Genomic DNA, 13,450 nt, shown 5'->3' with positions numbered 1-13,450 from the left:
TAATTCATAGTCAAGCATAATTAGGCAAATTCAGGTTAAAGAACTTATTGAAGATATTGACTGATTAAACGTACTTAATCTTTGCACTGCGTGTCCATTAATGCCCACTAGATGGAGTACTTCAATCAATAAAACCTTATTTTGCCTTTCAAATCAAATCAAATGTGTTATTGGTCACATACACATATTTAGCAGATGTCATTGCGGGTGTAGCGAATTGCTTGTGTTCATAGCTCCAACAGTGCAGTAGTATCTAACAATTCACAACTAAACACACAATCTAAAAGTAAAATCATGAGATTAAGAAATATATAAATATTATGACGAGCAATGTGGGAGTGGCATTGACTAAAATACAGTAGAATAGAAGACAGTGTATACATATGAAATGAGTAAAGCAGTATGTAAACATTATTAAAGTGACTATTGTTCCAATATCAGTATTATTCCCGAGGGTCTTTCACTTGTTATTACTTTTTAAGCTGGAAAAATGGCTAAACACCACCTTAATTGATGTGTAAGTTGTTGATGAAGAGAAACATAGTTGATGCAATTCTGATGAAAAGGTGGTCTGGTAGGAAATTGAAAACATTTCAACATGTGAAATGGGGTAAAGCACGGCGATGAAAACATGGGGCTTCATTTGAACTTCATGCTGACTTAGTTAGAGGACAATAGCAATGGATTATGGACAGGACAGTCACACTAGCTGTGCCAATCATTGCTTTAAGCCCATGGCCATGCTTTCTTGGCGTCATATGCCTCTTGTCCTACAGTATGTGTGGTTCATTGACTAAATAGAGGTTTGGATTCTCTCCAGTGCACGCAGCCAGTATGGGCATGGGCGTGATGGTGGGTTTTGGAAAGGTGCAGAGACCACTGCTGTGGATACCCCAATCTCTGACACACAGTTTGTGGAAATGTATCCTCTGAGGTTTCTCCATTTTGGGCTCCAATCGCTGTATAAAATGTGTAAGCAATTTTCTGCATCTAAAGCAGCTTGATTGGGAGCCATGTTTTCAGTCACTGTTGCTACTGTTACTGTTTTTCAAGGGCGTTTGAATAATCCGACTGCATGTGTGAGAGTTTTAACGTGTTTCACAAGTCACCTTTTCTACCCGACTTGAAGTTCGAGTTTCGTTCATAGTAGTCAGGATATAACATAGTCTTTGCAGTTGTTGAAGTTTGGTGAAGTGTTACCTGACATGTAGCTTTAGTGACTGCCTGACCCCTCCAACATCATTTTTTTTTGCCATTGCCATATGAGAGATTCCATATGGAAATAATGTTACATTTTATAACAACGTTCATAAAAATGCAATTTTAGCAGCATTTTTATACACGTTTTATATTATAAACGCTTATAAATTGCAACGCTTATAATGCTTATCGGTTGTTCCAATAACATGAAATAAATAATAATCTTCAGAGATGATTTTGTCAAGGCAACAAAATAACTAGGGCTTTACAATGATGGTGAGACATGGATACATTTTTTGATGAAGAGGGTAGAAATGTTCCTGGAAGTGACACAGTGTTGATGGAGGGACATGCCAAAATGCTGAATTTTGGCACTTTAGCAAGCCTTTATTCAAATTGTTTTTTTATTGCATTCTCCATGTGTTCTATATTAAAGAGCACTTCATTTAATGTAACAGGCTTAGAAAAGTATATATTGATGCACAATTTCTACTTAAAATATAAAAGGGACACAAAAAGCTCTCATTTTGTGGAATGACCCTTATACACGCTCATAAATGTTTATAAATATGTACAAATAATAAAATATTCATGAAATAGGCCTATTAATTGTTTTTTTAATTAAAGTTGTTATAAAGTGTTACCCTAATACTAATTTCTGGTATGTTTTTCACTTATGTCTCATTGTTTATGATGTCTTACTCTCAGACGACACGGATACTATTATGGCCTGTTGTGTTGATTGAAAACAATGACTTAGTGTCGAAAATGTTTCCTTCTGAGCGTTCAGCGTCTGGTGTGTTAGGATACAAAATCATCTTGCGAGGTAAGACCCCATTGACAGCCCAGAAACATTTGGAACGAGTTAGCTTCTTCCTGACATACGTATGGGCTTCCTGACATATGGGATACAAATGTAATGAGTCACTCCTCAAAGTGTATTTTCTTGCTATGTAGTTCATTGCTTTTTAAGAGACAGTTGTTATTTCTGTGTAATATAGTATGACATAGTATACACCAACCATTTAATTCTAACGTTTACGTTTTAGCTAAAGTTCCTTGTGGTTGACACATATCTTCTGCTGGTAATAGTGAACCCAGAGGGGGTCTCAGCTGTATATCAGATATAAAATTGATAAACCAGTTTATTAAGACATTTAACCACGGCTCCAAATCTAGCTTTGAACAGAGCAGATTAGAAACAGAAACCATCATCACCGGATGGATCTTCCTTTAATTGCTTCCATCCCTGTTTGAGTTAGTTTGTTTTCTAATGGTTCACTCACATTTGTTTTTCATTTGCCAGATTTACAACTTCACTACCGGGAGGACCCCTCCGACTTGATCCAAGATGTCACCCACTAGGGGAAGTTGTCTTGTGTGTCAGTGCAAAATGTGCTGATGGAGGGAAACTGGGTGTCTGTCTGGGTCAGGACCCAGGAGCCTAGGTTCTTCTTTCTGAGTTATGACCTAATGTAAACTGCCACTTGGAGCTCATATCCATGTGTGTGTGCATGAAACACACACATATGGACAATTATCACATTTAATAGAGGTTAGTTCTTTATTGAAGTCATTATCTCACCCTACAGGACAGACAGAAAAAAATACAGCACACACAAACACACACTGTTATGGTGTTTTGTGATTTTAGGGATGCAAAATATTAAAAGAGTTTAGGGTGGTGACATGCAGAGCAAATTTGAATCTAAAAAGCAGTAGTATACAGTAATGTGTTGAAAGGTTCCAGGTACTCTTTGTGCCAGGTACTCAGAGCACTGCCTAGCATGTTGGCCCAGTACTGTATCAAAACAGACACCCTGTGAATAACTGATCCCCTCTATTATCACGCCTGACTGCCACTAACAGGACTAGACAATGGAGTTAAAACCATACGGCACCTGAGGCAAAAGCTTTAAAGCCTATAGCGTGTGTTTGTGTGTGTGTGTGTGCGTGTGTGTGTGTGTGTGTGTGTGTGTGTGTGTGTGTGTGTGTGTGTGTGTGTGTGTGTGTGTGTGCGTGCGTGTGTGTGTGTAAGTGAGAGTGGCAGTACAGCAAAATATTTAAAGCCTGTAGCGTGTGTGTGTGTGTGTGTGTGTGTGTGTGTGTGTGTGTGTACCACTTCACAGCATGCAGTGGTCTGTTTGATGATAACGTGTGAGACAAAACACGTCAGCGCCAGGTCTTCGGTAGGGTAGCTTAGATCCATTCAAAACAGTGCACCCGGCTTGCCACACAAGCAGAGATGAAAGAGAAGTGTGCAAACGTACAGTACGAAATTATTTAAAGGTGACAATACAAATAATATGTTTTTTCTTTGTATTTAGTCAGTTATTCTTTAGTCATTCCAGTGGTATTTATTCAATGTCAATTCGAAGTGAAAAGTATTGGTCTATAGACTCTACATTGTGTATGCCCTCCGGAGGTTTCTTACTGAACCCATTAACCTTGTATCTAGAGATTTACTTCCACTATGTTGCTCCTGGCACATTTGGTCAATCACAAGCCTGTAGAATATAATATCAGTTTATAAATGTACTGTGGATATTTTGTTTGCTTTCATTCTTTCAAAGGATGTCATTGAGGCTGTGAATACTTTGTGAGATGTCACAAGTCATTTTTTGTTGCTTTGCTGTCCACTGTCCTTGGTTGTGAATCTCTAGTCTTGATCATTGTCTTGTTCTAAGTCAGGGGTGCACTACTCATTTTGACATGAGGTCAAATACTCAGAATGGAACTAAAAAGGTTGAGAAATAGAACAGAAGCAATATAGACTAAAGATACAAGATAATCTACATTCTCTTCCAACAGTTTCCTGCGGAGTGCTGGTTGATGTGAGTTTGCATACAGGCCTCTTTTACTGAGTTGTGTCAATGAATAGATTAAAGAGATGAAGGGAAGAGGAAGTGGTCAACCTCTCGCTGACCTTTCAGCTCCAGTTAAACATTTTCAAGTCTGCCGCTGACCAGTGGATGACTGGCTTCCAAGTTATGGTTGTTTCTGGAAATGTTGATTTTTACAGAAGTTAGACATTTGTGTTCAAAGATTAAGAGGTCGATTTTGGAGGACAATATGTTAGTAAAACGTTCTTTGAAGACAGTAATCAGGTTTCCATCCAACCTTTTTATGCGAGTACGTGTTGGATAAAATAATGTCACGACAGGCCTGATGGAAACAGCAAATTGTTGGTAAACTTTCCAAATGTTGACAAAAACAAAGTATGCTAAACAAGTTGGGATATTTTTGTGTCTTAAAAATGTCTTATGAAAGAAATGGCGGTGGAAACACTTTTATGCGCAAATATTAATATACCGTAATAACCGTCATATCGAATTAAGCTTGGAGTCACGCGATGATATGTTATGTGGTCCTCCCACCATGACTCTGGAAATCATGCAGTTTATTAGGCAATAGATGACATATTAATAATAATGTAATGATAATGAACCACCGGGTGGGGAAAGTGTACGGTGATGAGCTTGATTCTCCTTTCCAATAAATAATGAGGGTCTTATTCTGGTGACATGATGATTGATTCTTGGCTGCCGTTTAACAAATACAAATGATTTCGCTCTTTTGTCCATAATAATCTCATAATGTAGGCTACACCCGCACTATATCTGCGAGTTGTTGGCTAGAGAGCGCGCGTACCAAACCCATCAGTAGAGTTGAAAATGTGATGGAAACTGATTTAATTTGTATATTTTTTTCAGTTAATTAATTTTACCACAAAATTACATTTTCTGTACGCCAACGTCATCACGCACAGCACATACTTGTATCTGCAACAAGTTCGTTTTGACGGAAACACGTCTCTGGTGGGCACATTTGCATATTATTTTAATGCATATTTTAGAATATTTACATGAAAATCTGTCGCCACTTGGATGGAAACCTAGCGAATGTCACCAATGCCTTCTGTCTGCAGTCTGCAGTCAACTTTTCATTTAAGAAAATGTAAGGAACGCCTCTATGCTTGCCGCAAATGTCTCAGGTTATGTTGCTGTGCTTTATAATTGCTCCCCAAATGACTAAATCAACATAGCATAAAAAATAGAGGCCCTGTACCATCTCGATAGTGCTATGTTGACTTACTCATTCTGCAGATAATGTCTACCAAGCTGCTGCCCACGATTGGTGCAGCCCACTACTTTTAATTATCGAATATATTCAATCAGTCAGTTACACTGAACAGTGATAGATGTCAAACCCAAGGCTGCTGCATTCACTTATGTGAGTCCTATAGGGCAGTTTACACTGAAAGCGTTTTTCCATCCCAAAAAATGTATTTCAGATAAATACATGTTTTGCAATGCACAAAAAAATATAATCCGGTGTGCGACCCACCTGGACCCCTGTCCCAACCCACAGTTTGAGAACTACTGCTATAGGATGATGCTAGATCAGCACAATGATGCCCGGGAGCGAACTATTGCCAGAAAAGGATTATGCTAAGGAATTTTGCTGAAATCCTCCTACTGTACATGGGTTATGAAAGTTGTCATAAAGATTTACCCTGTGTGTGTGTGTGTGTGTGTGTGTGTGTGTGTGTGTGTGTGTGTGTGTGTGTGTGTGTGTGTGCGTGTGCGTGTGTATCACGTCACAGCATGCACTGGTCTGCTGACATAATCTTCACCCCCTCCAAAACAGGATTACACAACTGTCATTGTTCAACGGGTGGCATCGTGTGAACACTAACTTTCAGATCAAAACCCACAATGCACTGTGCTCTGACTCACACTCTGTTTAGATTGGTGGAAGCAGGGGAAAAGACAGAACTGGCAAAAAAAATATAGAATATATTACATCAAACAATAGTGAAACATAATGACACTTTTACAGCACAATCTCAGGACAAAGTGTGTTAGAAACATACACGGATGTGATATGCCAGGCTTGTTAAGGGTTTTCGAATATGAGTGTTAATTTCCGAAGTCCCTTGTGTGGGTCACTAGGAATGGCAGTTGCAATGCATTGCAATTGATGAGACACTAAATGTTCATTCATGTTTATTAGAACTGAATGTTTCGCCACAACATTCAGCTTGAAATCAATGGCAATGCAAAATGAGGGCTTAATCAATGAAGCCCTTCTCCATTCAAAACAGATGACAGCTGGCTTAAAATGGGGCAGCAGTATGGGATGGGTTAATGTCATGTATAGAACCATACACTGAGCACTGTCCAGGTTGTGTGCAAAAGGCATGCCTCTGCTACAACGACTCGAGCTTACTAATGCTTGAGCCCAGACTAATCTTAAAGGGACTATGGTTAAGAATGCAGTGGGATTTACTGTACATTGATTCTAAAGCCCGCTATAGCAGCGACTGATTGTGTTGGGAGCCATGATTACTACAAGTTTAGATAACTGGCTAGACTAATTTACCAATCTAAAAATTGTTAGCGGACATGGCTGACATAACCACATTTCGGGAACTTGCACCTTGTGTATTCTACTATTTTGATTCTGAACAGTAAGTTGAGACCTCGACTGAGTATAAAAAAACATTTGTTAAAAAAATTAATCATGTATGCCTGGAGCCGGCCCTGTCAACTTCTGGAAACCACCCTGGAGCCAATGTCTATCATGATCTATCATCACAGAAGACAAGCATTGCACTCCAAGTCCTTCCTGTTGCAGATCTTTATTTCATGAAGATGGTTCCCACTCTCACCCCACAGGGTGATATAATATGCAGGCATGTGAACTACAGTCAAGCAAGCCGTTGTCTGGAGAGTTGGTGAGCTGGTGTTGTTTAAATGGTTTGTACAGTATCCTACAAGCTTCCTCTTTGAGTTCACTTTCTCTCTCTCGCTCTCTCTCTTAACTTAAATCACACAGACACATGGTGGTAGAACCCACACAAGATGAATCCTTCATTCATTCATCCACTCTGTGTGTTTCCTTTCTCTTTTTTTTATTCCACATGCAAGCCTTCCTGAGTACATTTTCTACATAGGATTTTTCCTTTTTCTGGGAAGTCAGACTCCATGTTTTATAAGTCGGTGTGATAACCTTTTGAGGATAAAGCTTTAATCTGAAATCTGCTTTACAGATGTTTGTGTTCATCTACTTTGCAGTTGCTTCATTCATTAGTGGCATGTGTGTTGTGAGCTAGAGAGACAGAGACGGAGAGACAAGAGTAAAGATTTTTTTTACACCCTTTGCATAACATTTACAACATTTGTGTGTTGATAAAAATAAGTCAAGAACAAGAAACATGGGCGCTAATTAAAATTGGTTTCAAATATTTGAATCACATCAAAGGCCTCCGTTTCCAGTCAGTTACACAACAGTAAATGAATGACAAATGAGGTGAACGTCAAGTTCTCATCAGTGAATATAAAATAGAAATGACATAATCATATACTTTGTGACTTTTTACAGATAAAAAAAACCTAGACAGATCCAATATGACAATCACATCAATTGAATTAAGCGAAAATGATTCGTCATGGACCAAATTAGAGCAGTCTCTCACTGCTCCCTCCAACCGGTCTATTTGTACAGTATATATAGCCTTACATAAAGATTAACCTGTGTACACAAAGGGGCAATAAATTGAATCAAAATGTACGTATAGACTATATAAAATCTCTTAGCATCTGGCAGCGACCTAATGCTAACTGAACTCGACTGCTTGGATTTGTTCTACGTTCGCTGCGTCTTTGTATAGGGCCTATAGCCTAGCCCCGGTTCAAGCTATTTGATCATTTTAAAACCATCATAATACAACACAGCACGCACTTATTAATGGGCTAGTAAACAAAATAAGACATTACTGTACAACATTAAAACTCCTGGCGTATCCTTCGAATGAAACAACCTAGAATAAATGCCAAACGCACCATTCAAACCAAGTTGAGGAGATAGTATATCCAGCAATAGTTGACTGTTTTGTTTAAAGGTGGTTTTACGAATCCAAAACTATTCCAGGTAAGTGTCCATGGATATATATTGGCAATATATTTTTCCTAAATGCTTGCTCCAAATATCCTTTCCATTTCGGACAGCGCTCGACAGTAAAAATCTCCCTGCTACATAGAGATTTGTAGTGTGGTGCTTTGCGTGAGATCCCTCCCCTTGTGCTGCTCATAATGTCTCTCTCTCGCTCTGTGTGTGTGTGTGTGTGTGTGTGTGTGTGTGTAAGTGTGTGTGCGCGCGCAGTCTGTTTGTGAGGCAGTTGCGTGCGAAGAGCTCGACATGTCATTCAGAGGAATCCGCCACCTGAAACGCGAGGAAGTGAAGGCGACTCAATTCGGTATAAAGCATCAACCACATCTGCCTCGAGCTTTGAAAACATCAGTTCAGAGCTCTGGTAGACGTTCGCTGTATTTTCTCGAGGAATTATTATTGTTCACGTAGGAAGTGCCGTCTGTAAAATACCCATTCAATTTGAATGACCTATCTAACATTATACTGGAATTAAGTAATATTGACAGACCTTCTTGGTAAGTGTTTTAATTTGATGTTTTTTTTTTTTTTGTTCCAAGTAGCCTTTTTTAAAATGACATTCAACGTTTTATTATGCTACATCAGTTATGTATTTGATGCGAATAATTTTAGCGAGAGTTGGCAGCATAGATTTTGATTTGTCTATGAATTTGCGCCTTTCATCATATTTACGTTTCACCAGTGTAAACAAAATATTGACGGTCGTTATAACTGTTGAGGACATAGTATCGCATCAATCCTCTTTATTCTTATGACTTTTCTTTCTGATTACTCGATTTTGATAGCATCACTAGACTTATATGAACTGCTTTAACATAATGTACTTTATGGAGTTCATTCGGCTGTTCATTAAACTTTTTGTAGCCAATGTCATATGTGGGACGCTGAAAACTTTTCTCCATCTTCTCTGTAGCGCACCTGTTACCTTAACGGAGCGCAAGACGATGATACCACCGGGAGACTGCATGTATGCGGGCAGGAAAAGAAGGAAGCCCGTTCAAAAACAGTTAAGAATCACAAGTTTTCTCCATAATATTATATTTGACGCATGTTGAACGTTGTTTTATGGATTTTATGTGTTTTTTTCTCCTACTTTTTTTTGCTGTTGTGATAGCCTACATGGCAGCCAAATAGTAACCTGTAGTTTATTATTTGTGTGATATTTTCGTATTTAAGTAGCATGCAGATACATTAGCTACTGTTATACTACCAACCAAACACTGGACGTTTTTTAAAAACAAAATTAGTAAGATTTGCAAAAGTTTGGACGAATTTAAAATGTTATAGATTTGCTGACGTCATATTTATGCTATTACATATCGAATATTCACATGGCTTTGGGTTGAATTATAAGTAATAGATATAATCAATTTGGATTCATTCATTTTATGTAAAGGTTACTTTTGATATTCAGGTTCTTATTCTTATGGGCATACTATTAGTAAAATCAGTGCCATTTGATGTTTTTTAATGACAGCAGGCAGGAGTCGTTTGCAAATTATTGTGGTTGCTTGTGGTTCCAGACTTTTTCAAAGGTGATGCATAGTTAAAATGACTCATAGGAAACCTGATGGTTTCAAATGTTAGCCATAGAAAAATTCCGTATAGGCTAACCAAGCTAGCCATCAGCTACTGTAGCACTTAACAGTTCAAATGTTAAACAGCAACAACAGGTTTCAGTGAGCTACAATTTATGTCAAATTTCAGAACACTATATAAATAAATGTAATTCAATTTTAAATGAATCTCAATCAATGACATTGCTTTAACAGTATGACGGTTGACACAAATGTGAAATAACCTCCCATTTGGACTAGTAAACAACGGTGGCGTGACTGGTTTAATTGAAGCACTGGGTTTGCTTGCAAGAGAGTCAGGGGGTAGCTAGCTGACTGGGGGTAGCTAGCTGACAGAAATCAGACTCCTAAGGATACAGCACTGTTGATTCAACATACAATTGTAAGGCAACCAGCTGTAATAGCTTTGTGAGTTTCCTCAACAACATACTCAAAGTCACAATCCTATTGCAGCTTGTTGCAGTTGTACATTGAACCAAGTCTCTTTTGAACCAAGAGGGAGTTCAGCTGACATTACCTCTTTTCTGCCAGGGGTCAGCGGTAGTAGTAAGGGAACCTGTTGCAACCACGCAGTGGAGATCTGAGACGGGCACCGCCGAGATGGTTTGGGGTGGTGATTTGAGTCACTGGACAGGCATGGGTGGTGCTGGAGGCTATCAACCCATCTGTGTCTGTAGAGGTTCTCTTAAGGGTCGCACACATCGCACTGAATGTGGATCTCCCATTCATCTACCGATCGTTAAGCGTGCTGTTGACGTCTGACTGACGTCATTTTCGCACGATTCTATATGTCAAATCGGTTTGCATTCGGTTCGCTAGCACTCTTGGCAGGCAAACGTGTGTTCAAGCCCTTAGAGTTAGTATTGATTATCTGACACTGGCAATGCTGTTACCCCCTGTGTGTGTGTGTGTATGTGTGTGTGTGTGTGTGTGTGTGTGTGTGTGTGTGTGTGTGTGCGCGTGCGTGCGCGTGTGTGTGCGTGTGTGTGTGTGTATGCAATTGCTGAATGAAACATGTATGTATATTGACCTCACATATTGCATCGTTCACTATATCAATGTGTTTGACTGAGTCATAAAGATGACTCTAATAAAACTCTTCAAAGAATATGAGTATCTTTTATTGATTTACAAAATGATTCCCTGTTTATATTCTGTTGCTACAACCATAACTCTTGGCCGTACTGTACCCAAAAGCATAGTACATCTCTCCGGTAACAGTTGAGCCTGACAGATATTTTAGAATCAAACAGCTACTAACCCGTCACAATAAAAGACACTAAAATATTCCTGTTGTGTTTTCACCAGGAAACCGGCCACGGTGAGTGAGAAGTCCAACCCGTCAAAGAGGCACCGGGACCGCCTGAATGCGGAGCTGGACCGGCTGGCCAGCATGCTGCCCTTTTCCCCAGACATCATCTCCAAGCTGGATAAACTGTCTGTGCTGCGTCTCAGTGTCAGCTACCTCCGGGTCAAGAGCTTCTTCACAGGTAAGAAGACACTTCGTCCTCCCCCAATGCCTTATAGGGAGTAGAGACTCACCACAGAAACTACAGTACATTTCAAAACAAGACACACACAACACAGATCAGGTGAACCACACTACACTAAACTACACTATACTACGCTGTAAGTGTATGTAGTCGACTGCAAAATATAGATCTCAGTCTGTGTGTATGAGTGGAGATACATTCAGTAGTACATTCAGGAGAACTCTTCTCTTTTCAGGGACAGACATTAAGTCAGAGATCTCAGCTCCTGGGCACAGTGTGACAAACTGAGAATATATCCTCAGTCTTTTCAATAGCAGCCTGGGAGCTTGTGTGGTTGCCTGGACCTACAATTTAAATATCCTGTTCAGGGTCTCACACTTGTTACACAAACTGTGTGAGACACATGGTTATTCAACATATCCGCAGGCATAGTTTTAAGAACATTCTGGTTGTAAGAAAAATTGTAAGTAAATTGACATTTAGCACACAAGTGCATTTGAATCAGGTTATTTGATGTTCATTTGCAATATTTAAAATGTTGGTTGGATTGACGAGGGGTAATCAATGACATGTATATTTGAATTATTCTAGTTTCTCTCCACTACTTCTTCAACAATCAACTTTACTCTCCTCTATCTTATACTGTAACGTTGTACAAATACTTTTCGGGCTTATCATAACTTTCCTCCCCTTTTCTTGTTTTGTTTCTCATGAGGTGTCTTCCGTCCAGGTCTTGGCTATTTCTTATCAGGGTTGGGGTCAATTCGAATTGAGGGCAGTCAATTCAAGAAGTAAACTGAAATTTCAATTCAATAATTGAAAACTGACATCTATTTTCAATGACTTCCCAACAAGTAGAACCGATTTATTTCAAAAGTTGTTTGATTTTCTTTAGCTTTCTATTCAAATCACTTCCTTAATTGACTGCCTTCAATTCGAATTGATGCCAACCCTGATTTATATGCTCTGGACTTGATTTTTATACTCTGCACTAAGTTACACTGAGTTACAGAGTGTCCCTCCAGTAGAGTATCAACCAACAATCTGGAATACTTTAAAGTGGGGAAAGATGTTTTCCTCTCTGCCAGATGACCTGATAATGTTCTTTCTCTCTTTTAAGTCGTTACTTTCCCCTCAAGTCTCTTGTGTATTCAAACAATAGCGAAAACAGGCGGGTGCGTTCCAGCAACATCTATCATCAGTGTGTTTCGAGTGTCTGGCTCTTTTTCTCTCTCTCTATTCCCTCGTTACTCCTCATCCACAGAGCGTTCAAATATTTATGGGGCACTTCAGAAAAAGACCTAAAAACATTTTGTGGGCCCGTGGCCCCCATGGCACTGAGGTCAAAACAAAGCTTTCAGGAAACAGCTGAATGAGAGAGAGAGCCCGAGCGAAACACGTGAGAGAGAGAAAGAGAAAGTGAGAGAGATTGAGAGAGCTCAAATGAAACACGAGAGAGAGAGAGAGAGAGAGAGAGAGAGAGAGAGAGAGAGAGAGAGAGCGAGCTCAAACGAAACACGAGAGAGAGAAAGCTCAAATGAAACACGAGAAAGAGAGAGAGAAAGAGAGACAGAGAGAGCGAGATCTGAAACAAAACATGCTCAACCCCAATGCTTTTTTTGCCTTTATTATGAACAGGGATTCTAGCTGCTGAAGGGTGAATGGGGCAAAGGGGCAATGAACATAAATTGCCTCATTCAAGGCAATTCCTTTGAGGATGCAACAGCAATCACTATCACATCAGTGCCTGTTGGGCTTTAGAATGGATTGGGGTGAACAGGTATACTGTAGTCAAGTAGAGAACGATTTGACCAATTGACTTGGAGGAAGGCAGGAGCAGGACTGATGTACTCTGCTGTCCTTTTCTCTATGACACTGAAGCAAGGTCAAAGCTCACATAGCCTGATGCACTTCCCTGACCTCTCAACTCTATGCATGGTGGCAACTTTCGGGCACCCTTTAACCCCCTTAACCTGACCGAGAGGGCAGTTTATCCATCACGCAGATCACAGGTGCTAAGGCTGTTAAAAGTGCCAGTGTGAGATGATGACATGGTGGATTTAATGGATTTGATCACAGAGGGACCAGATGTCCTCAAAGCAACATACAGTAGCTTGGAAATGGATCCTAACTTCAGTGGTGGGCACAGTGAAGAACGAATCATGCAAAGGAACAGTTATTCTAATTTAGCCTGTTCTTATCTGTAATATATAAATACATGCCATT

At 39.6% G+C, this 13,450-nt stretch overlaps 1 protein-coding gene across 2 annotated transcripts in view; it reads left to right on the top strand.

Moving 5' to 3' along the window:
* The first annotated feature begins 8,406 nt into the window (after positions 1–8,406).
* LOC110489811 overlaps positions 8,407–13,450 on the top strand; it is a 62,143-nt gene continuing 57,099 nt past the window's right edge. For both annotated transcript variants that reach the window (XR_005036061.1, XM_021562737.2), the window contains exons 1-3: positions 8,407–8,651; positions 9,068–9,160; positions 11,040–11,221. Coding sequence is in view for 1 of the 2 variants with exons in the window: in XM_021562737.2 (XP_021418412.1) it covers positions 9,099–9,160; positions 11,040–11,221 (244 nt within the window). In the remaining variant the exon portion in view is untranslated. The remainder of the gene's footprint in view (positions 8,652–9,067; positions 9,161–11,039; positions 11,222–13,450) is intronic.

The sequence above is a fragment of the Oncorhynchus mykiss genome, chromosome 15, assembly GCF_013265735.2.
Source record: "Oncorhynchus mykiss isolate Arlee chromosome 15, USDA_OmykA_1.1, whole genome shotgun sequence".
Lineage (NCBI taxonomy): Eukaryota > Metazoa > Chordata > Actinopteri > Salmoniformes > Salmonidae > Oncorhynchus > Oncorhynchus mykiss.
Note: the sequence above shows the minus strand (reverse complement) of the source record. Positions and strands in the feature narration are given on the sequence as shown.